The 26,069-nt window shown below is 40.8% G+C and overlaps 1 protein-coding gene across 1 annotated transcript in view; it reads right to left on the bottom strand.

The window, feature by feature from the left end:
• LOC126252533 (cytosolic carboxypeptidase Nna1) overlaps positions 1-26,069 on the bottom strand; it is a 666,898-nt gene that overhangs the window by 139,469 nt on the left and 501,360 nt on the right. Inside the window, 1 exon segment of the mRNA XM_049953428.1 lies at positions 999-1,077. Within this exon segment, the coding sequence (XP_049809385.1) occupies positions 999-1,077 (79 nt within the window).

Here is a 26,069-nt window from a genome sequence, read left to right as displayed (position 1 = left end):
TATAATTAGTTTTAAAAATAAGTACTACAACTGGTTAACAGATCTCTCTTTCTATAATATTAAAGAATACTTTGCTTTACCAGATTATTATATTAACTTTTAAAAACTGTTACTTTTAATTGTATTATTATGTACTGCATAAACTTTGTAGAACTAATATTTAATGCTACACATTGTACTACCGTGCACCGTATATACTTTATCTTGTATCAAATTGACGAAACCCATATCATTGTGAAATGATTCATGGTGAATAAAGATTCATGATTCTTTAGAAACTGTAATTATAAACAAATATCTACCTATATATATCAATGAGTTTATTTTTTTCTATAATAAACTGGAGTTAGTCATAGAAAATCATTTCCATCCTTTATATAATACAAGAAATAAAGATAATTTATAAAAATAAACAAATAAAAACCGATACTCAATGGAAAAATTTACAAAAGACAAACTGATAATTTGGGCAGGATGATGTTCATTGTTATCTCTGTTGAGCACACATAGCAGTCTGTTCTCAATAAAATGCTGTTAGAATACTTCATCAGCTGTAATTTTATAGCAGTGTTTATATCACAACTTTCACTGTACTCAGTTTGAGAATTTCATTAATCATTACTCTGATAATTACTCAATACATAAACGGTAATAACGAGGAACAAAAAAAATTTATACGTTTGAGAGAATGAGGAAGTAGCAGAAACATATGAACCTGTGTAATATGAAGAACAAGTCTATGTTTATGAACATTCTATTAAATCAAGGAGAAAGAGGAATATATTATAGGAGTAACAGATAATAATTTTTAAGCAATAAAATAAAGGAATACTTACACTAAATGTATTAAGGAACTATGCACTAATTTCAACATGAATTGAGGAATGACTGTACTATAAGGTAATCTTCTATTTTCATCTACTGTGTGAGAGAAACTACCTGAGAATGAATTTTGTAAATAATTTAATTTTTTGCAATATAGTCATAGTCTCCCTTACCTAGAAAGTGGTGGGCAACGTGCATGGTACCAGTTGTAGGTATGGATTCTTTTTTCCACAAATTGCTGTTCTTCAGTTACTGGGAAGTAAATGCAAACATGTATGGTTTTCTTAATAAAGCACTTATAATTAAATGATGGATTTTTTTTTTAAAAGAGTTATGACATATAAGAAAGGACAGATGAAGAGCAAACTAATCACAGTATGGAAAATGTGAATAAAATGTTGTACCTCAGATACATAGGAATGGATTAAAATAAATAAGACTTACAGAAGGGGGAAGCTTTCATGAATGCACAGAAAACAGATACAAACCACTGAGAAACAGTCATAAGTTTGTATTCATTTTTTTTAAAAAAATATTTATTACTCACGTTTCAGTAACTTCCATATTATGAACACATACTTCAAGCATAAAGAAATACACAAAACAATCCAGGGAGAGAGAGGATGCCAATAAGTAATAGACTACTTTCTGGCCAATCAGAAAACAGCTTTGACATTCAAAGATATGAGAGTACACTGGTGAGAAGAACTAAACTAAGATCATTAAATGCCGATGTCAACAGTAAACATTCAGCCAGATAGTTGAAAATTAAGTATGATAAAAGTAGCAACAAAACATAGCTTCTCAGACAAACTTCCATTAGAAAATCATCAAGGACTGACTGAATACATATGATGATGAAAAAATGGAGGGCAAATATTTGCAACAAGAATAGGAGAACATAAAAACTTTAATAGGAAAAGTTGCCTCAGAAGCTACTGTACACAAAAGTCAAAGGAAGAAAAGAAATACCAGAAATACTGTAATGATGATATACAGAGGTTAAGTACAGAGAGAGGGGGGGGAAAAAAAAGAGTTGCGTACCTTAAATGCATAAAAAACAAGGCAACATAAAACAAAGACAAATACAAGAGACTAACAACAGAAATGAAGCAGCTATGCAGGTCACTTAAACAGGAGAACCTGAGACAGATTCATATCTACATCTGCATGGATACTCTGAAAATCACATTTAAGTGCCTAGCAGAGGGTTTATTGAACCACCTTCACAATTCTCTATTATTCCAATCTCATATAGCATGCAGAAAGAACGAACACCTATATCTGTCTGTATGAGCTCTGATTTCTCTTATTTTATCATGATGATCATTTCTCCCTATGTAGGTTGGCACCAACAAAATATTTTCACATTCAGAGGAGAAAGTTTGTGATTGGAATTTCGTGAAAAATGTCTTTGTTTTAATGATGTCCATCCTAAATCCTGCATCATTTCAGAGACACTCTCTCCCCTATTTTGTAATAATACAAAATGTGCTGCTCTTCTTTGAACTTTTCCGATGTGCTTCATCAATCCTATCTGGTAAGGATCCCATAGTGTGCAGCAGTACTCTAAACGAGGATGGACAAGCATAGTGTAGGCAGACTCCTTAGTAAATCTGTTACATTTCCTAAGTGTCCTGCCAATAAAACGCAGTCATTGGTTAGCCTTCCCCACAACAGTTTCTATATGTTCCTTCAAATTTAAGTTGTTCGTAATTATAATTCCTACATATTTAGTTGTATTTATGGCCTTTAGATTTGACTGATTTATTATGTAACCAAAGTTTAATGGATTCCTTTTAGCACTCATACGGATGACCTCACACTTCTCGTTATTTAGAGTCAATTGTCAATTTTTGCGCCACACAGATATATTTTCTATATCATTTTGCAATTTGGTTTCATCTTCTGGTGTCTTTACTAGTCGATAAATGACAGCTTCATCTGCAAACAACCTAAGACAGCTGCTCAGATTGTCTCCCAAATTATTTATATAGATAACGAAGAGGAAAGGGCCTATACACTACCTTGCAGAATGCCAGAAATCACCTCTGTTTTACTTGATGACTTTCCATCAATTACTACAAACTGTGACCTCTCTGACAGGAAATCATGAATACAGTCACATAACTGAGACAATACTCCATAGGCACGCAATTTCACTACAAGCCGCTTGTGTGCTACAGTTTCAAAAGCCTTCCAGAAATAGGGAATCAATTTGAAATCCCTTGTCAATAACACTCAACACTTCATGCAAGTAAAGAGCTAGATGTGTTTCACAAGAATGATATTTCCTAATTCATGTTGACTGTGAGTAAATAGATTGTTTTCTTCGAGGTGCTTCATAATGTTCAAACACAATGTATGTTTGAAAATCCTGCTTATCAATGCATATTGACATTAATGATATGGGCTTGTGATTTAGTGGATTACTCCTCTTACATTTCTTGAATATTGGTGTGACCTGTGCAACTTTCCATTCTTTGGGTACGGGTCTTTCATTGAGCGGACGGTTGTATGTGATTGTTTAAATATGGAGCTATTGCATCAGCATACTCTGATAGGAACCTAACTGGTATACAGTCTGGACCAGAAGACTTGCTTTACTACTCCGAGGATATCTACTTCTATGTTACTCATGTTGGCAGCTGTTCTTGATTTGAATTCTGGAATATTTACTTCATCTTCTTTCGTAAAGGTATTTCAGATAGCTGTGTTTAGTAACTCTGCTTTGGCAGCACTGTCTTCAATAGTATCTCCATTGCTATCATGCACAAAATGCATTGATTGTGCCTTGCTGTTAGTATACTTCACGTACATGAATTCAAACGACATCTGGTTTACCCTTACATTGTTAATTTGAAAGGAGTGGAGATTGTCTGTAAGGAAAGCATCAAGTGAATTTTTATATGTTTTTTGAATAGGTATATTTTTCGTTTATTTTTGGAGGATTTGGGGGTAACTATATTCAATCTTGCTATGACAACCCCGTGTTCACTAATCCGTGTATCTGTTTTGATGCTCGTTATTAACTCAGGGTTATTTGTTGCTAAGAGGTCAATTGTGTTTTCACTACCGTACTATTCACATGGACTCATGAACTAACTGCTCAAAATAATGTTCAGAGAACACATGTGGCACAATTTCGAATGATGTTTTAAGTGTACCTCCAGAATTAAACACGTATTTTTGCCAACATATCGAGGGTAAATTAAAGTCATCACCAACTACAATCATATGAGTCAGGTACATGTTTGAAATCAAACTCAGGTTTTCTTTGAACCTTCAGCAGATGGGAGGTCAATAAAAGCATCCAATTTTTATTTTACTCTGAGTGCCAACGATGACCTTTGCCCATACTAACTCACAAGAACTATATACTTCAATTATGAAACATGATAAGCTACTTCTGACAGCAACAAAGATGCCACTACCCACTGTGTTTAGCTTGTCCTTTTGGAAAACCGTTAGGTTTTTCGCAAAAATTTCAGCTTTAGCCAGCTTTCAGTACCTATAACATTTTGAGCATCAATGCTTTCTATTAGCACTTGGAGATCTGGTACTTTTCCAACACAGCTACAACAATTTACAACTGTAGTATCCTGTATCTACGTTCTTCCTATGTTCGGCCTGCACCCTTTGTGACTGAAGCCCTTCTTGTATTTTCCTGAGACCCTCTAAACCAAAAAAAACCACCCAGTCCACACCACATAGCCCCTGCTACCAGTGCAGCTGCCTCTTGCTTATAGTGGACTCCTGACCTATTCAGTGGAACCCAGAACCCAACCACCCTATGGAACAAGTCAAGGAATCTGCAGTCCACATGGTTGCCGAACTGTCGGACCCTCTGATTCAGACCCTCCGCTCTGCTGTGTACCATAGGTCCGAAATTGGTGCTGTCAACTATGCTGCAAATGGTCAGCTCTGCTTTCATGTCACAAGCAAGACTGGCAGCCTTTATGACTTTTGTCAGCCGCTTGAAACCAGAGAGAATCTCTTCTGATCTAAAGTGACACACATCATTGGTACCGACATGAGCCACCACCTGCAGTTGGCTGCACCCTGTGCTCTTCATGGCATCCAGAAGGACTCGTTCCACATCTGGAATGACTCCACCCAGTATGCACATGGAGTACACATAAGCTTTCTTCCCCTTCTTTACAACCATGTCCCTAAGGCACCCCATAATGTGCCTAATGTTGGAGCTCCCAACTATCAATAACCCCACCCTCTGTGATTGCCCAGATTTTGCAGGCTGAGAGGTTTCCTCTAAAACAGAACAGGTGATGGCATCTGGCTGAGTGACAGTGTCGGCCACGGACACACCTGGAACCTGTTTGTCAGACTAACTGGGGAGGCCTTACATGTGGGCCACTGGGAAGTCTTTCCCTGCCTTCTATGTCCTAGGGTGACCTCTCGCTCGACCATAGGTGAGGGGTCAACCTCAGTGTGAGCAGTAACTGCGCTGGCTACTGCGCTACTGGTGAGGACTGATTGGAGGACTCAACATGCTGTACACATGTTGGATACCCATGGCCAGCCCACAAGAGTGGTGTCCATCCACTGCAGCTTCAAGCTGTGTAACCAAAGCCATCACTGCCTGGAGCTGACACTGAAGTGTCACCAATTTGGGTTGCATCTACACACAACAATCACAGTCCCTATTCATATTAAAGACCATAGTAAACTAAACTACCCAGGTAACAAACTATCGGCACAAGCTGCAGAACTCTACTGTAGACGTTGACAAAAACACAGAAACTGTGTCTAATAAATTAGATTAATATACAGAGACTCGAAAACCTAACTACCAAAGCACTCAGGTGAACTAAATAATGTGCCCCTGATTAGGAACTTGTAATGTGTCACAAAATCGGTTTAGTTTCTGATGCAAACAAAAACATGAGAACTGAAACAGAAAACGATACTCATTGAATCAGGATCCAAAATATAATAAGATAATATTAACATGGACTGATTAGACTACTATAAGAAGCTTTGGACAAAAGAGTATGAAGCAACTGTAAAGTTAGAAGAATCCACTGTAACACAAGGAGTGAAGGAAAAAGTAAGCAAACACAAAATGGAAATGACAGAATTAGAGGATGTGCTATGAAACAAGGATGCAGTTTGTTTTTGGTGCTTTTTAATGTCTATGCTGATTATATGTTGAGGCAGAGGATACATAAAAAACAGAGTTTGACACCCATAATTTTAACCAACATAAATATCTAATGACAACACTCTTTGCTGATGACCAGCTTGATATAGTTAACATTGAGGACAACCTTCAAAATCTCATTTATAAATTCAGTATTACTGCTGAGAGTAATAATGTAGGAATCTTAACATAAAAGGCAAAAATTGTGTATTTTAAAACTCAACACCCAACCCCAAGGAAATTTGTAATGAAGAAGCAGAAAACAGACAGAGTGACTGAATTCAACTTCTAGACCTACATCTACATATATACTCTGCAAACCACATGGATGTGCATGGGAGAGGGTCTTTCCCATTGTACCAGTTATTAGTGTTCTTCTCATTCCATTTATGTATGAAGCACAGAAAGAATAATTGTGTAAACACCTTTGTGCAGGCTGTAACTCATCCATGATCCCTACAGGAGTGATACATAGGAGGTTGTAGTACATTCCTAGAGTTGTCATTTGAAGCTAGTTCTTGTAACTATGTTATGAAAAGGATAGTTGCTAATCACCATATAGCGCAGATGCTGAGTCGTAGAGAGGCACAATGAAGAGACTGTCAGAAAGTGAGCTTTTGGCCAACAAGGCCTTTATCAGAAATAGACAACACACACACACACACACACACACACACACACACACACACACACACACAAACACACACTCACACACACACATTTCCACAGTCTCTGGCACCTGAAGCCGGACTGCGAGCAGCACCACATCATGGGAGAAGCAAACAGGAGGAAGTAAGGAGGAGGATGAAGAGGGGAGAAGGAGGGTTACAGGGTAGAGTTGGGGGTTGGTAAAGTGCTGCTGGTGAAAGCATGAAGGGACGAGGTGGAGAGAGGGTAGGGCATTTGGTGTAGTTGGGGGGTTAGACAGAGGGTAGGGGAGAGAGGGAGAGTAAAGCAAATGGAGAGAAGTAAAATGACTGGGAATGTTGGTGGAACAGAGGACTGTGTAGTGCTGGACTGGGAACAGGAAAGGGGCTAGATGAGTAAGGACGGTGACTAATGAAGGTTGAGACCAAGAGAGTTACGGAATATAGGATATAATGCAGGTAGCGTTCCCACCTGTGCAATTCAGAAAAGCTGGTGTTGGCGGGAAGTATCCACATGGCACAGGCTGTGAAGCAGTCATTAAAATGAAGAACATCATGTTGGGTGGGGTGCTCATCAACAGGTTGGTCCAGTTGTTTCTTGGCCATAGCTTGTCAGTGGCCATTCGAGTGGACAGACAGCTTGTTGGTTCTCATGTCCATGTAGAATGCAGCGCAGTGGTTGCAGATGATCTTGTAGATCACATGACAGCTTTCGCAGTTAGGCCTGCCTTTGATGCCTGGGTGATATTTGTGACTGGAATGAAGAAGGTGGTGGTGGTAGGATGTATGTGACAGGTCTTGTATCTAGGTTGTCTTACTAAGATATTAATCATGAGGAAAGGTGTTGAGTGCAGCAGTTGTGCAGGGATGGACAAGGATATTGTTTAGGTTTGGTGGATGGTGGAATATCACTGTGGGAAGTTAGGGCTAGGATAGTGGGTAGGAGATTTCTCATTTCAGGGCACGACATGTGATAGTAAAAACCCTGGTAGAGAATATAATTCAGGTGCTCCAGTCCTGAGTGGTACTGAATCACAAGGGGAATGCTCCTTTGTGGCTGGATGGTGGAACTTTGGGAGGTGGTGGTTGACTGGAAAGATAAGGCATGGGAGATCTGTTTTTGTACATGGTTAGGAGGGTAATTATGGTCTGTAAAGGCCTCAGTGAGACCCTTGGTATATTTTGGGAGGGACCACTCATCACTACAGATGCAGCAGCCATAGGTGGCTACATTGTATGGAAGGGATTTATTGGCGTGGAATGGGTGGCAGCTGTTGAAATGGAGGTATGGCTAGTAGTTGGTAGGTTTCATATGGACAGAGGTACTGATGTAACCATCTTTGAGATGGAGGTCAACACTGAGGAAGGTGGCTAGTTGGGTTGTGTAGGACCAAGTGAATTGAATAGGGGGAAAATGTGCTGAGGTTCTGGAGGAATGTGGACAGGGTGTCCTCACCTTCAATCCAGATCACAAAGATGTCGTCAATGAATCTGAACCAGATGAGGTGTTTGGGGTTCTCGATGTTCAGGAAGAATTCCTCTAGATGGCCCATGAACAGGTTGGCATAAGATGGTGTCACATGGGTGTACATAGCCGTATCTGGATTCATTTGTAGGTAATGCGTACAAAGGAGAAGTAATTGTGGCCGAGGATATAGTTTGTCATGGTGACTAAGGAGGAGGAAGTTGGTTTGGAATCTGCTGGGTTTGGGGGTAGGTAGCATTCAATAGCAGTAAGGCCTTGGGAATTAGGGATATTAGCGTAAGGAGAGCTGGCATCAATAGTGGCAAGCAGGGCACTATGTGGTGAAGGGACATGAACTACGGAGAGTCGGTGGAGGAAATGGTTGGTATCTTTTATATAGAAGGGTAGGTTGTGGCTATAGGCTGAAGGAGTTGGTCTACAAGACCCAAGATTCTGTCAGTGGGGGACAGTATCTGGCATCCTGGGTGGTTGGGTATATGGACTTTAGGAAGCACGTAGAAGGTAGAAGTGTGCGGCGTGGCAGGGGTGAGGAGAGAGATGGATTCTGGGGAGAGGTTCTGGGATGGGCCTAAGAATTTGAGGAGAGACTGGAGATCCTGCTGGACTTCTGTAATGGGATCACTGTGGCAGGATTAGTAGGTGTATGAATCTGACAGTTGGTGGAGTCCTTCTTCCAGGTGATACTTGAGGTTCAAAACAACAGTGATGGAGTTTTTGTCTGCAGGTAGAATTATAAGGCCAGGATCAGTTTTAGGTGGTGGACAGCAGTTCGTTTTGTAGATGTAAGGTGAGAATATATGTTGAGGGAATTGGGACTTGATGGTGATTGCAAGGTTTAAGGTTAAGAAATTCTGGAAAGTTAACATGGGGTGATTTGGGTGCTGTGGGGGTGGATCGTGGTTGGATGGAGGACTGAACTGAGTGGTACTCTGCCACCCACCAAACTTAAACAATACCCTTGTCCATCCCTACATGATGCCTGCTCCTAACCCCTTGCCTCATGGCTCATATCCCTGTAACACACTTAGATGCAAGACCTGTCCCATAAATCCTCCCACCACCATCTCCTTCATTCTGGTCACAAACATCACCTAGCCATCAAAGGAAGGCCTACCCGTGAAACCAGTCATGTGATCTACAAAATAAGCTGCAACCATTGTGCTGCATTCTACATGGACATGACAACCAACAAGCTGTCTGCCTGCACGAATGGCCACCGACAGACTGTGACCAAGAAACAACTGGATCAACAAGTTGCTGAGCGCACCACCCAATATGACGTTCTTCATTTCAATGACTGCTTCACAGCCTGTGCCATCTGAGTCCTTCCCACCAACACCAGCTTTTCTGAAACGTGCAGCTGGAAACCCTCCTCGCAATATGTCATACATTCCCGTAACCCTCCTGGCATCAACCTTCATTAGTGATTGCCCTTACTCATCTATCCCCTTCCCCGTTCCCCTTCCATCACTATACAACCCTCTAATCCACCAACATACCCAGTCTTTTTACTACTCTCATTTTCTGCTACCCTCCCTCTCTTCCCCACCCTCTGTCTAAAGTCCTGACTACACCTTGCGTCCTACCCTCTCTCCACCTCATCCCTGCACACTCTCACTAGCAGCATTTTACAAACCCCCACCCCTACGCTGCTATTCCTCCCTCTCCCCACCCCAGTCTCTTTCTTACCCTCACCTGATTGCCTCTCCCATCACGTGCTGCTACTTGCAGTCTGGCTTTGATCATGCGTATGTGAGTGGCCTTTGTGTGTGTGTGTGTGTGTGTGTGTGTGTGTGTGTGTGTGTGTGTTGTGTGTGTTGTCTATTTTTGACAGAGGTCTTGTTGGCTGAAAGCTCACTTTCCAACAGTCTTTTTATTGTGCCTATCAGTGACTCAGCATCTTTGCTGTATGGTGAGTAGCAACTATCCTTTTCATAATATTGTTACATTTCATCCTGGATTTTCCATTGTTTGAAGCCAGTTCTTGAACTTTTTAGTAGGCTTTCTCAGAATAGTTTACATCTATCTTCAAGAGTCTGCCAGTTTCTTCAGCATCTCTGTGACACTCTCACATGGATCAAAGCAACCTGTAACCATTTGTGCTGCCCTTCTCTGTATACATTCAATCTCCCCTGTTAGGCCACTTTGGTATGGGTCTTACATACTTGAGCAGTATTCTAGGATGGGCCACTCAGTGATTTATAAGCAATTGTCCTTATAAACTGATTGTATTTCCCCAGTGTTCTACCAATAAACCGAAGTCTGTCATCTGCTTTAACCATGACTTGATGTGATCTTTCCAGTCCATATCACTACAAAGTGTTACATCACCAATTTGAAGTCTTATCATGATCTAACTGAGCATTTATGCAGATTGTTTCAGACAATACTTCATTACATATAAGTGAATCACCTCTGAAAAGTCTGAGGTTACTATTAATATTGCCACAAGGTCATTAACATCAAACATGAATAGCAAAGGTCCCAACATACCTACCTGGGGCACACGCAAAGTTAATTCTACATCAGTCAATGACTCTCCATTCAAGATAGCTTGCTACATTCTCCCTACAAAAAAGTCCTCAATCCAGTAACAGAATTCAGCTCGATGCTCTTTACAATTGTACTTTTGATGATAAGCGTAGATGTGGTACTGGGTGAAATGCTTTTCAGAAATCGATAAATACTTCATCTACCTGACTACCTTAGCCAATATTTTGAGTATGTCCTGTGAGAAAAGTGTGAGTTGGATTACACATGATTGATGTTTATGGAATCTATGCTGGTTTTCATGGATAAGGTCATTAAGCTTGACATATCTCATTATGTTTGTGCTCAGAATAAGTTCTAAGAATCCACTTCAAACTGATGTTAAGGATATTGGATGGTAGATTTGTGGGTCACTTCTGCTACTGTTCTTAATGATGGGTGTGACCTGTGCTTTCTTCCAACTATTGGGCACAATTTTCGTTCAAGCTATCTATGACAGATTGTAGTTAAAAGAGAGGCTATCTCAGCCACAAATTCAGTATAGAATCTGATGTGAGCTCAATCAGCCCCTGGAGCTTTTTTCAGTTCCAACAAATTCGCCGTTTCTCAATGCCACTGGCACTATTATCTGCTTCACTCATCTTTTCAGTGGTGCAACAATTAAATTGGGGCAATACTCCTGAGGTTTCTTTTGTAAACAGAGTTTTGAAAACAGAGTTAAGCATTTCTGCTTTTGCTTTGCTACTCTCGATTTCAGTTTCTGTCTCATCCACCAGTGAAGAGATGCTAACTTTGGTCCACTAACAGCCTTCACATATGACTAGAATTTATCTAGGTTTTAGGAAAGGTCATCTGACAATATTCTGCTACAGTAGTCACTAAAGACTTCACGCATTGCTCTCTTGACAACTAAACACATTTTATACAGAATCTCTCTGTCCATAGCCCTTTGCTTTGTTTTACAGGTATTATATAGTGGTCCCTGTTTCTTTAGAAGTTTTTTTACAGTGACTGTATGCCATGGAGTGCACTTCCCTTCATGAATGGTTCTACTGGTTACATATCTATCCAGTGCATAGTCAACTGATCTTTTAAACTTGAGTCATAGATCCTCTACATACAGTCAGCTGGCAGAGGTGTTGGAGACTCCTGACCTCATGCATGGGGTGCAAACAGAGCTTGCAATTTGCAGCATTTTTCCAAGAGTTGATCAGGGTCCACTGCTTTAGAGCCAAGTGGAGGATCTCAATCAAAGGCTTCGTTGACTCTGTAATGGTCCTGGTTGCAAATTTCTAGACCTGTGTTATCTTGTGTGGAATTGTAGGACCCCACTTGATACTTCAGGGGTGCACTACACAAAGGAAGTAGCAGCTAGTCAGGTAGTAGAGTACTTGTGGAGTGTACATAGGGGTTTTTACGCTAGGTGTTAGTTTGACATACTCTGACAAACACTCATGAGTTGATATGCAGTCAGGGACATCAGACTGTGTTCAGAGTAAAGATACTTCTTTGACTGTCAAAATTTTATTACTAAATTTTCAAAGTATCCATAAAAAAAGTTCTCAAATTTACTGCCCTCCAGGAAGGTTTGCACACTCAAATTGTTCTACGCACCGAGAGCTCACTAAAACCTGAAGTAGTAAGCTCTGTGATATTTAGTGATTCGCAGAATGTTTATCAGGACAGATTAGACGCCACTGGAGGGGGAGTGTCCTTTGCAGTTGACAAAGTTTTCTGGGCACAGAAACGCGCAGTAAGAGTAATATGTGGTGTGAACTCAAGAACATACCGCAGAAGCCTATTATGTTACACTTAGTTTCATTGATTAAAACACTGCTCCCCTCGAGTTCTATACATTTTGCTTCTGCAAATACTCCCCGCGCAAAACAACTTGCTACTATTACCAAATTCTCGTAAGTGGGGTAGATCCAGTGCATCCCAACCCATTGCAATCATAATTTTGGCTCCATTATGTCCCTTGAACAGTCTATTCCTTTCTCCCTAGCTAAAAATAACTGCACCATGAACGTGTCCTATATGCGTAGCTTCACAGATTTTCCTCCAACATTCACTATTTTTGATCCAAAACAACACTGACTGTGTGACTACTTCATGCTTAAATTTACATTATATGAACTGGTGCAATAAACACAACTTTTCTGACCCAGAACTGTCAATAACTAAAAACATAAACAGGAAATTGTACGACTGTGACATCATTCAACACATATTTATTACGGCTTTGCCGAAAAATTTACTCCAACGCATTTATCTCTCCAGAACTGCATTTGATCTCTCCTCCAACAACACTCCACATACGCCAAACGCTACACTTCCCTTTCCAATGACCTGAGGACAGGATCACTATCACTCTTCCTTCCCCTTCAAAAAGACTGCTGCCCCTAGCAGGCTCACAATACTTGAAAACACATATAAAATACAATGCCTAATTACTCTATGCCAACCCAAAAAAAAAAAAACACCCTACAAATACTCTACTACTTTCTAGATTGCAGATCATACAGTACTTCACGCTGTACTCTATCTTCCTGGTTTTCTCTGTGCTTGGCACCTCTCTTCACTCTCTCTCTCTTCCTCTTTCCTTCCTGTAACACACCTATAATCACATCCGGGCAACCCTTAAATGGCCATAACCACCCAATGTGCACTATCGTCATTCTAGTTGGCAGCTGAAGCTTAACACTAATGGGAGATGTGGTTTCAGCAACTTGGTATGGCCCTTGATACCACGTGAGGAACTTCTTCATTTTCCCTTTTAGTGTATAGGGGCTGGACATCATTACCCATCGCCCCAGTTTATAAGGCAGTAAACTTCCTTTCTGCTTTACTGCATCTTCCTGCTTTTCCAAAGCCTTTTTATTCAATTTTTGTACACGTTTCCAAATATCTTGAATTGTCCTTGCGTATTGACGTACAGATTCACCAGTCCTTCCTTTCTGTAGCTTCACTAAATCAAATGGTGACGGCAGTTTTCGCCCGTACACTACCTCATATGGAGACAAACTGGTACTTGTATGGACTTTTGCATTGTATGCACATACAATATGCTTCAAATACTAGTCCCACTGATAGTGATGAGAATCCACATAAAAACTCAGCATCTTCCCGATTGTTCTGTGTACCCTTTCTACCCTTGTGTTGGCCTGTGTATGCGAAGTGCTCATTCTCAATTTCTTTAAGTTCAACAATTTATACAGTTCCTTCATTAAATCTGACATGAAGGTGGTCCCTTGGTCAGTAATTATTGTCTTTGGTACACCAAACTTTGAAAACAGACTTTACTAACACTTACATGACCATTGCTGCCTGTTGATTTGGTATAGCCACCATCTCCACATACCTTGAAAAATGGTCTATTATTGTCAGAAAGAATCTGTTCCCCGATGGTGTTTGCCTACAAGGTCCTAAGACATCAATCCGCAGAAAAGAAAATGGACATGTCGCTTCCAGTAATCGTTGTAGCTGTATCTGTTTCCAACTCAAACCTGCTCTCTGCTCACATGGTATACAATTCTTGACATACTGATCCACATCTCCTTTCCTATCTCTCCACCAATACCTCTCTGCCACTCTCCTATTCATCGCTCTACAACCTCCATGACGAGATACCACGTGATCATGTGCTTCCTTTAAAACCTCATCCCTCAACTTCGGTGGAACTACTACCCTTGGCCGTAACTTGGTTTCGTTGCACAGAAGACCATCATGCACATTAAACTGTGGCCGTGTCTGATGCAATTAACAATTGTTGTCCTCGTCCTGTAATTTTTGCCATACCGCTAGGTCATAACCTATGACTTCTACTTTTGCCACCTTCCTACTTAGTGCATCCACATTACCGTGCTTCTTCTCAGGCTTGTGAACCACCTCGTAGTCAAATTCACTAAGCCTCACAGCCCATCTAGCGAGTCTAGTGTATGGATCCTTCAACCCCAACAACCACTCCAATGCAGCATGATCTGTCACTACCCGAAATCTTCTCCCATATAAATAACATTTAAAATATGTGATTCCATAGATTACACTAAGCATCTCACTCTCTGCTGTTGAGTAATTCTTCTCTGCTGCATTCATCTGCCTAGATGCATAGGCTACAGGATGTTCTTTCCCATCAATTTCCTGACTAAGAACACACCCTAATGCTTGATTTGATGCACCACATGCTAGTATAAACTCCTTTTCAAAAGCTGGAAACACAAAAACCCGACTTGATGTTAACACTTCTTTCAGTTTGTCAAACGCTTTCTTACACTCTTCTGTCCACTCAAATTTCACAACCATCCGTAACAATCGTATCAACAGCTGTGCTATATCTGCAAAACTCTTCATGAATTTTCGATAGAAATTGTAAAGTCTGATGAATGACTGCACTTCCTTAACTGTTTTCGATTCCCGAAAATCCCTTACAGCCTGTACCAACCTCGGATCTGTACGCACTCTGTTCTTAATGATAATATGACCCAAATATTTTACTTCTTCTAATGCAAAATGACACTTCTCCCAGCTCAATGTCAAATGAGCTGCTCTTAACATCATAAAGACTTCCCTTAACTTCTGTCTATGTTGCTCCACACTACTTGAAAACACTATAATGTCATCCAAATAGACAAGACACTGCCATGGTTTCAAACCCCTCAAGACACTGTCTAGCAACCTCTGAAATGTTGCCAGAGCCTTTTTCAAACTGAATGGCATTCTAACCTACTGGTAATGGCCTCCAGGTGTAGAGAAAGCAGTTTTTGGGCGATTCTCTGGAGCCACCTCTAACTGATGATAACCACTTGTCAAATCCATCGTAGAAAGGTACTGGCACTGTCCTAAGTGATCCAAAGTCTCCGATATGTTCAGAATGTGGTATGCGTCTGTTACTGTCTTATTATTGAGGTATCAGTAGTCACAACAGAACCTGTATTTCTTAGTTCTAACTGTAGATTTTTTAGGCGCAACAACAATGCCTGCTCCCCAGGAACTATTACTATGCTCTATAATACCGTCCACAAGCTGCTGATCAATGAAATCCTCCACAATCAGCTGCAAATACCTGGGTATTCTGTATGGTTTACGGTAAACAGGTGCTTCATTCCCTGTTGGTGTCCTATGTTGAACTAATGGAGTTGCTGGTAGTGGCCCTTGTGGAAAAAACAAATCCTTAAATTTCCACAATAATTCTTACATGTGCTCTCTTTCTCCTCCTTTCAAATGCTTAATTTTGTTACGTGATGCAGTTCTATTGGCAGTTAGTGGTTGATCGCTTCGCCTACCTCTCGAACACCAGTCTTTGTCAACTGGCACATCCAAATTTGTTACTAAAACTCCTTTCCTCAAATTTGCATCTACAGCGCTAAAATTATCCATATTCATGGGAACTACTCACCCATCGTTCCCTTCCTGTATGCATACAACACTATGTTTCAAAAAACAACCCAGTGAACCCAAAACTTCATTATCCTTCAATGGTTCAATAACATATACTGTACCCATAGGTGGATTCGACTCCACACTTACCCAAAGCAACTTCCCTGTGCCACTAGACACACACTCATGCGAATTAAGCCTTAATGCTAATGTAGATGGTTCAATTGGTTTGTTCATTATGTTGAATGCCCCTCGTGACAGCTCTGCATTGACAACAGTTCTGCCTAGCGGAAATAACATTCCACCACATTCCACAGTTCGTTGTCCAAGGTCAATTTTGGCATGATGTTAATGCAAGAAATCTACTTCTAGGATCATGTTGTAGCCCTCGCTCACCCATGGTACTACCTCCATGCATGCATTAAATCAGACTTTACTTTGCGAAAGTCAACTGTCACCGACTCCAAAGGCATGACCCCCTTATCCCCCACTCCACACAACCTATAATGTGCTGGCTCTAACTTCCTTCATCCAGTTATATTCTTAGTAGCAACTGACACTTGCACCCCTGTGTCCAACAAAATCTTCAACTTTTTAGTTCCTATGGATCCAACCACTGAACATTCCACCTCTGCATATGTATTCATAGCATTGAAATTAAATGGGAACTCCTTTAGTTGGGTCTTGGGCCCCCTCTGCCATTTAACGATTGTCCACCTCTCTTATCTCCACTCTGTTCATTTCCACAGCTTTCTCTATTTCTTGGTGACTGGGTACATTGCCTCTGCACATGTCCCGTACGACCACACTTATAACATTTTATACCCGCTGCAAATACTGTTTGCCTCTCACGTACCCCTGTTGCCATGTCTATTTCCTCACACTGAATTGCCAGCTGAGTGGCCAAATACAAATCTTTCGGAGTCCCTTCATGCACTCTCTGTAACATATGCGCTGGTAACCCTCTCAAAAATACATCAAGTGCCCTTTGCTCAGCCTCCTGCAACAGAACACTATTCGCTTCATCGCTCTGACCCAACTCATAAGTATACTCATTAATTTCCCTTATCCTGTCCGCAAATTTCTCCACCATCTCCCTCTGTCTCTTTGTCATTGTACTTAACCTCTCCCTAAAGTACTGAGCACTATTCTGTTTCTTGTACCTTTGTAAAAGCACTTCTTTTAACTGCTTAAACTGTCCTGCCTTCGTTAAGGCCTCAGAACACCTTACATATGTTTTCGCTTCACCCGTTAATCTAATCTTGGCTATATGAAACAACTGCTCATCAAACCAACCATTCATCCCCGCTGAAGTCTCCAAGTCCTCCTCAGATGCCTTGCCAGAGAACAGAATAATGAAACTTGCTGCAGCTGGATCAATCTCCTGCACCCTAGGGAACAACGACTAATCAGATGCGGTTTACTGCTCACTTCTAGATGTTAATTCATTTCTCAACTGTGTATTGTCTGCTATCAATTGCGCTACTTTTTCCATCAAAATCCGCACCCCTTCTGGTTCCGACACACCTTGCGTCCCTGACTCTGCCATTGTGTTGCTTTCGTTCCCAGTTAGTCCCGACAAAAACATTTAAGTACAAGAACAATCTGACTTCCTACAGCTCTGTATCGTCATACTCAGTATCATCATAAACCAATACAAAAGTAAACAAATGCTACAAAAAAAAATAAACCTTACTGCCCCAAATACACCAACACTTACTCTGACATCAAAATATACTATGCCCACGCAAACATCTAAAAATGTGGCTTGCCAGGAGCCATACTAAAAAAAACAAAAAAAGGAAGAAAACGTCCAACACTCAAAAGAACAATTTTGACAGCACTCACCACATCTTGTGACTGTACTGCAGGCGGCGGCTCGAACGTCATACTGGACAGACGATGTCTGCTATTCTGACACCAAATGTTATGGTATCAGACGCCAAAGGTGGCGTATTGAAACTCGGCGAGAACTTTCCAAATGATTTATTTGCTTCCACTACAGTGCTCTGTTCACCTCGGTCTGTGTCACAGGCCCTGCAATGCTGAGGAAGCACCCCAGCGACCTGTGCAAAGCAACACTGTGTTGTTCCGGCCTTGGCCGGCACACTGAGTTCCGATGATGTCAGGATGGCTCCGCCAGCAGCTGACTCAGTGCTGCTCGGTGTGAGCTGTGGGCGGCCAGCTGCGTCCTTCATCTCTCTGGCATGGCTGGAATCACGGTGACCAGCAAACGCCCGCTATCCAGCGTCCGTATCTACGGCCCTTGCCTTGGGAAGTCTCCAGCATGTGTTGGGAACTGACACCTGACACCTGACACCTGACTGCTCACAGTAGCGAGGCAAGGAGTGGCCAGCCCTGGCTGGCTGCAGACCCCGCATTGGCCTCAGAGGGTCGAAACAATGAACCGCTGTGGACTAGGATGCTGGTGCCCCATCTGTTGCTGCCTATAGCCCGGCGGTGTGACACGCCCCGCCATCCAGAAGAGCTGCTACACTTGCATGAATCTCATTAGAAAACAGCACCTATTTATATTCAGCTGTGTGGCTCTGTTTTGCCAACACGCTGATTTGCTTCACATACGCATAACACTTAGGTTGGGCAGTGGCCCTCTTCTGCCTGTGTCTTGCACCATGGAAACTGCTGCGTGTGCCCTCTCCAGCAGTTCCACGCCCCTGTGGCCTCTTTTTACCTTCACAACTGCTGGTACGCATAACTTACTGCAATCCAGACCACACCTGGCTGTAACTTGTGCTCCAAATATCCCACAAAACTAACTTTCCCTATCCTAAATGGTGGTGCCACTACAAAATCTAGAAAAATGTTCATTGATATGGATAAGTAGGAAAAATGAACCTGTAATGTTTGGCTACAACATTAGTGCTGTCCTGCTCGACACAGTCATGTCATTTAAATATATGGGCATAACATTGCAAAGCAATATGAATAGAACTACCATGTGAGGAGTGTAGTGGGGAAGGCAAATGGTTCACTCGGAGAATTTCAGAAAAGTGTAGTTAATGGAGACTCCATATAGGATGGTAGTGCAAGTTATTCATGAGTACTGCATGAGTGTTTTGGACCTGCACCAGTTTGGATTAAAGTAAAACATTGAAGTAACTTGGAGGTGGCTACTAGATTTGTGATTTGGAGGTTTGAGTAACATTCAAGTGTTATGGAGATGCTTCAGGAACTGAAACAGGAATCCCTGGATGGAAGGCAATGTTGTTTTTGAGAAGCAGAATTGAGAAAATTTGGAGAACTGGCATTTGAAACTGACTGCAGAACAATCCTACTGCTACCAACATAAATTTCGCATGAAGGCCACATAGATAAGATATGAGAAATTAGGGCTCATATGGAGGCAAATAGACAGTTGTTTTTCCCTTGCTGTATCTATGAGTGGAGGAAAGGAAAGAACCAGTAGTGGTACAGGATACTCTCCACCGTGCACTGTATGGTGGCTTGCAGAGTACGTTATGTAGATGTAGATATACATGTTCATTTACATGCTCCTATGCTGTGATAAAATGTTTCTGTTCCTTTATTGAGATATGACACTATTTTTATTATCTTGATTACTGAGCATGTAAATGTTTCTTATTGTTAATATGCCCTTTGTATTTCGATAATTATTGTTGTCACAACTGCCTTATGGTCACTGATACCAGTTTTGATGTGGACACCTCAAGGAGGCCAGGTCAATTTGTTGCCATTAAGATCTAATACATTTCCATCATGAGTCATGTTCCAAACTATCTGTTCTATGTACTATTCAGAAAAGATATTTAGCAATGTTTCACAGGACATCTGTCTATTCCCACCACTAACAAAACTGTAATTTCCAAATTGATTGTTGGATAATTTAGGTTTTCACAGAAGATTACAGTATGATTGGGGAACTTATGCACTAGTAAACAGTTTTTCTGGAAAGTTTTCAGTTACATCAGGAGGTGTGTCTAGTGGTCAATACAAGGATTGAGTTATAATTTTATGCCTAACCTGATACTAAGTTTTGACCAAATAATCATGCATGCAGCTCCAATTTCTTTGTTAGTGGATTTGAGTTTCTTGTCTACTGTGACAAATACATCAACTCCATTTCCCATTAGCCTATCCTTTCGATTGTTGTTGTTGTTGTGGTCTTAGGTCCTGAGACTAGTTTGATGCAGCTCTCCATGCTAATCTATCCTGTGCAAGCTCCTTCATCTCCCAGTACCTACTGCAACCTACATCCTTCTGAATCTGCTTAGTGTATTCATCTCTTGGTCTCCCTCTACGATTTTTACCCTCCATGCTGTCCTCCAATGCTAAATTTGTGATCCCTTGATGCCTCAGGACATGTCCTACCAACCGATCCCTTCTTCTAGTCAAGTTGTGTCACAAACTTCTCTTCTCCCCAATCCTATTCAATACCTCCTCATTAGTTACACGATCTACCCACCTAATCTTCAACATTCTTCTGTAGCACCACATTTCAAAAGCTTCTATCCTCTTCTTGTCCAAACTATTTATTATCCATGTTTCACTTCCATACATGGCTACACTCCATACAAATACTTTCAGAAATGACTTCCTGACACTTAAATCTATACTCGATGTTAACAAATTTCTCTTCTTCAGAAACGCTTTCCTTGCCATTGCCAGTCTACATTTTATATCCTCTCTACTTCGACCATCATCAGTTATTTTGCTCCCCAAATAGCAAAACTCCTTTACTGCTTTAAGTGACTCATTTCCTAATCTAATTCCCTCAGCATCACCCGACTTAATTCGACTACATTCCATTATCCTCGTTTTACTTTTGTTGATGTGCATCCTATATCATCCCCTCAAGACACCGCCCATTCCGTTCAACTGCTCTTCCAAGCCCTTTGCTGTCTCTGACAGAATTACAATGTCATCGGTGAACCTCAAAGTTTTTACTTCTTCTCCCTGGATTTTAATACCTACTCCAAATTTTTCTTTTGTTTCCTTTACTGCTTGCTCAATATACAGATTGAATAACATTGGGGAGAGGCTACAACCCTGTCTCACTCCCTTCCAAACCACTGCTTCCCTATCATGCCCCTCGACTCTTATAACGGCCATCTGGTTCCTGTACAAACTGTAAATAGCCTTTCGCTCCCTGTATTTTACCCCTGCCACCTTTAGAATTTGAAAGAGAGTATTCCAGTCAACATTGTCAAAAGCTTTCTCTAAGTCTACAAATGCTAGAAACGTAGGTTTGCAATTCCTTAATCTTTCTTCTAAGATAAGTCGTAAGGTCAGTATTGCCTCACGTGTTCCAACATTTCTACGTAATCCAAACTGATCTTCCCCGAGGTCAGCTTCTACCAGTTTTTCCATTCGTCTGCAAATAATTCGCGTTAATATTTTGTAGCTGTGGCTTATTAAACTGATAATTTGGTAATTTTCACATCTTTCAACACCTGATTTCTTTGGGATTGGAATTATTATATTCTTCTTGAAGTCTGAGGGTATTTCACCTATCTCATACATCTTGCTCACCAGATGGTAGAGTTTTGTCAGGACTGGCTCTCCCAAGGCCGTCAGTAGTTCTAATGGAATGTTGTCTACTCCCGGGGCCTTGTTTCGACCCAGGTCTTTCAGTGCTCTGTCAAACTCTTCACGCAGTATCGTAACTCCCATTTCATCTTCATCTACATCCTCTTCCACTTCCATAATATTGTCCTCAAGTACATCACCCTTGTATAGACCCTCTATATACTCCTTCCACCTTTCTGCTTTCCCCCCTTTGCTTAGAACTGGGTTTCCATCTTAGCTCTTCATATTAATACAAGTGGCTCTCTTTTCTCCAAAGGTCTCTTTAATTTTCCTGTAGGCTGTATCTATCTTACTCCTAGTGAGATAAGCCTCTACATCCTTACATTTGTTCTCTAGCCATGCCTGCTTAGCCATTTTGCACTTTCTGTCGATCTCATTTTTGAGACGTTTGTATTCCTTTTTGCCTGCTTCATTTACTGCATTTTTATATTTTCTCCTTTCATCAATTAAATTCAATATTTCTTTTGTTACCCAAGGATTTCTACTAGCCCTCGTCTTTTTACCTACTTGATCCTCTGCTGCCTTCACTACTTCATCCCTCAGAGCTACCCATTCGTCTTCTACTATATTTCTTTCCCCCATTCCTGTCAATTGTTCCCTTATGCTGTCCCTGAAACTCTGTACAACCTCTGGTTTAGTCAGTTTATCCAGGTCCCATGTCCTTAAATTCCCACCTTTTTGCAATTTCTTCAGTTTTAATCTACAGTTCATAACCAATAGATTGTGGTCAGAGTCCACATCTGCCCCTGGAAATGTCCTACAATTTAAAACCTGGTTCCTAAATCTCTGTCTTACCATTATATAATCTATCTGATACCTTTTAGTATCTCCAGGATTCTTCCATGTATACAACCTTCTTTTATGATTCTTGAACCAAGTGTTAGCTATGATTAAGTTGTGCTCTGTGCAAAATTCTACCAGACGGGTTCCTCTTTCATTTCTTAGCCCCAATCCATATTCACCTACTATGTTTCCTTCTCTCACTTTTCCTACTGTCGAATTACAGTCTCCCATGAATGTTAAATTTTCGTCTCCCTTCACTACCTGAATAATTTCTTTTATCTCATCATACATTTCTTCAATTTCTTAGTCATCTGCAGAGCTAGTTGGCATATAAACTTGTACTACTGTAGTAGGCATGGGCTTTGTGTCTATCTTGGCCACTATAATACGTTCACTATGCTGTTTGTAGTATCTTACCCGCACTCCTATTTTTTTATTCATGATTAAACCTACTCCTGCATTACCCCTATTTGATTTTGTATTTATAACCCTGTATTCACCTGACCAGAAGTCTTGTTCCTCCTGCCACCGAACTTCACTAATTCCCACTATATCTAACTTTAACCTATCCATTTCCCTTTTTAAATTTTCTAACCTACCTGCCCGATTAAGGGATCTGACATTCCACGCTCCAATCCGTAGAATGCCAGTTTTCTTTCTCCTGATAACGACGTCCTCTAGAGTAGTCCCCGCCCCCAAGAGGACGCCATCATCATTTAACCATGCAGTAAAGCTGGATGCCCTTGGGAAAAATTATGGCTGTAGTTTCCCCTAGCTTTCAGCCGTTCGCAATACCACAACAGCAAGGCCGTTTTGGTTAGTGTTACAAGGCCAGATCAGTCAATCATCCAGACTGTTCCCCTGCAACATTTTCGATTATAATTTTATATGGACTGCTCAAAGGTGGCCATCATAGACATAGATGTTCACTACAGTTAATATCATACCTTGGACACATTCATATTTCATAACCTAGTAATTTTTGTTAAGTCATTAAATTCCTTTCTTACTGACATGCCAACTGAAGAAATGTATTCACAAAAATTAAACTACCACAAAGACAAGGCACTTTGTCTATGCTGCTACACTTAATACTTAATACCTCTCATATTCACCATTACAAAAACCTCATGATATTTTGTTGCTGCATTACATCATCATATTTTGCCAGTTCACTGCCACATCATTATTCCATTTACCTCATTATGTTTTGTTGCTTCTTTAGACATCCTTCTTCCTTACATAATCATTAAATATCTAAATTCTTGCTTTGCTTCACTTGTGATAATGAGTCTAAAGAATGATGCCTCACAGCAACAAAACTTTACCTTCCTGATGTATCAGACCAAATATTAATTACAGCAGGCAATACTTCACTTTAAAACAACACAATTTTCTTTATTCAATCCTGAATGGCTATACAAAAACAAATCTTCTTTCCATCTACATCTAAATGACTACCTTTCAATTCACACTTACATGCCTAGTAGAGCCTTTGTTGAACCACTTTCAGACTCTTTCTCTTCCCTTCGATACTCGAAGAGCATGCAGGAAAAACAAACACTTATGTCTTTCTGGGAAAGCTCTGATTTCTCGTACATTTTACTCTGATGATTATTTCTCCCTATGTGGGTTGATATGAATAAAATTTTCACATCCACAGGAGAAAGTTTTAGATTGAAATTTCATTGTTCAGTTAATCTTGTTATAGGCAACATTACTTGTTTCAGTTTAAGTTTCATTATTTTATCCTTAAAGATTCTATACTGGTGCTGTACAGACTTCTAGTGCCTTTTCATACTTATAGTTTTTTCTGTTTTTTCCCACAGAAATTTCATTATTATTGAATCAAAAAATAAGGCAATTTTCACTACACTGTGGTACAGCAGAATGGCTCAGCTTGGGAAGACAAAAAATTTCTAAGTTCACTGGCCAAGCACTGTGTCCACAGGAGGGCCAGTGTGTCAACAACCTTGGCATGTGTCTTAAGTGAGTATGCCAGGTGAGCAGGCTGGCAGAAACTGCAAGCTTAGCAAGGCAGTGTGTGACTGCGAGTAGCAAGGTAGTGTGTGACTACAAGTGATTCAGGAGGAAGTGTGCAACAGAGGCAGAGAGTTAGGTGAGCCCCAGTGTACCTCTGTAACATTATGCAAGAAGCACGATTCACTTCGCAACTTTATTGGCTCTGGGTTTGTCAAGAGGGCTAATGTACCGAAATGAATCATTAAGCAAATGTAGCAAGGGCAAGACTGTTGATGGCTAGGAATAAAGGAAAATGGTTAAGTAATTACAAATGACATCTAATAGTGAAACCCTCCGCCAACAATAACAAATACACCTGATGACAGGTCATTGGTCACTTGATCAGAAGGATTGATGGTGTTCACCTTGTTCACACTCAATACTTTGATTACTGTTAGGTAACAGCTTGTGCAAGATCATTCCAGTTCTCTGCTACTGTCGGGTGAGGATGACTCCATCTTTGTGAGATGTCAAGAGCCATTTTCGAGACCAGAACAACAACTGCTGCTGATGAGCCATTCAGGAGACTGTCACCTTGACAATGAGCTGGGGCATAAGCTGCTGTAATGTCACAGCCTCCAAACCACCATCAGCTAGCTGGAGGGCAGGTCAGGAATGGCAAACAGCACGACATCATGACAATGTAATCACCTGATGGCCTGTAGTGTTGGTCATCATGACAACCAACAGTACTGCAACATGCAGTGCCTAGTAGGATAATAGCGACAGGCATCACAGAATCTGACAACTCCACAATGTGGTGTGGGAAGGTGAGAGAAGCTGTGGAAATGACCGAACACTCCCGCATTCTCTGAGAGTTCCAGCCACAGGAACACAGCAGCACCCAGATGTGACAGTGTGCCCCAAGAAACAGAAGATGATTTCTGGATTGTAAAAAATAAACATGTCTCACAACTGAATCTTCAGTTAACGCATCTGCTGATGCGTCCAGGAACCTACCGACCATTCTGAACAGAGCAGGGGCACCAGATGTGCGTGCTGGCCCCTACCATACATAGCAGTCATGCTCTTGTAAACTCAGTTTCTTTCCCCATAATGTTGGTAGTTTTTTTCTCGAAACATTAACTAACAAGTAGCATAACCAGGAGATTCATTCTATTAGCTGTTTATTGTAGTCTAAAATTTTCTTTATATTATTGGCCCAAACTGTGTGCTTTCTACTATAATATGTATGGCACATCTCTTTCTTTACCCTTTCACTCATATCCCTGGGCAAAAAAATAAATGGAAATTTTTATGTGGTTAATTTTGTACATCCCCATACATTGCAGAAAAACTTTCCAGAAATGTACTGAAGTCTGTTGTCTGACAAAAGTGGTTTAGGTACCCCCTCATTGTGAAAACAATCTGTTTCTAATTTTTCTACAAGATTTCTGTTTTAGCCTTCTTTATTTGGTAAAGTATTAGATGCTTTTAGAAAGTGTCCAGTGCTACAAAAATGTGTTCCCTCCTCCCGGTAACAGCAGGTAATGGTCCCAGCAAGTCTATACCAATTAATTCCTTTGGCACACTGGAAAAGACAGAAGGTATTAAATGTTTTCATGGTACTGCAGTGGTCTTTACTCATGCACATTTATTACTTCTAGCTAATCTTTTATTGACTCCTCTTGACAAATTATTGAATATTACTACTCTGCGAATCTTAGCCACTATTTTTCTGGTCCCATCACTCTCATGTAGATAGTAAATT

Source organism: Schistocerca nitens, chromosome 4 (genome assembly GCF_023898315.1).
Source record: "Schistocerca nitens isolate TAMUIC-IGC-003100 chromosome 4, iqSchNite1.1, whole genome shotgun sequence".
In the NCBI taxonomy this organism is placed as follows: Eukaryota; Metazoa; Arthropoda; class Insecta; order Orthoptera; family Acrididae; genus Schistocerca; species Schistocerca nitens.
Note: the sequence above shows the minus strand (reverse complement) of the source record. Positions and strands in the feature narration are given on the sequence as shown.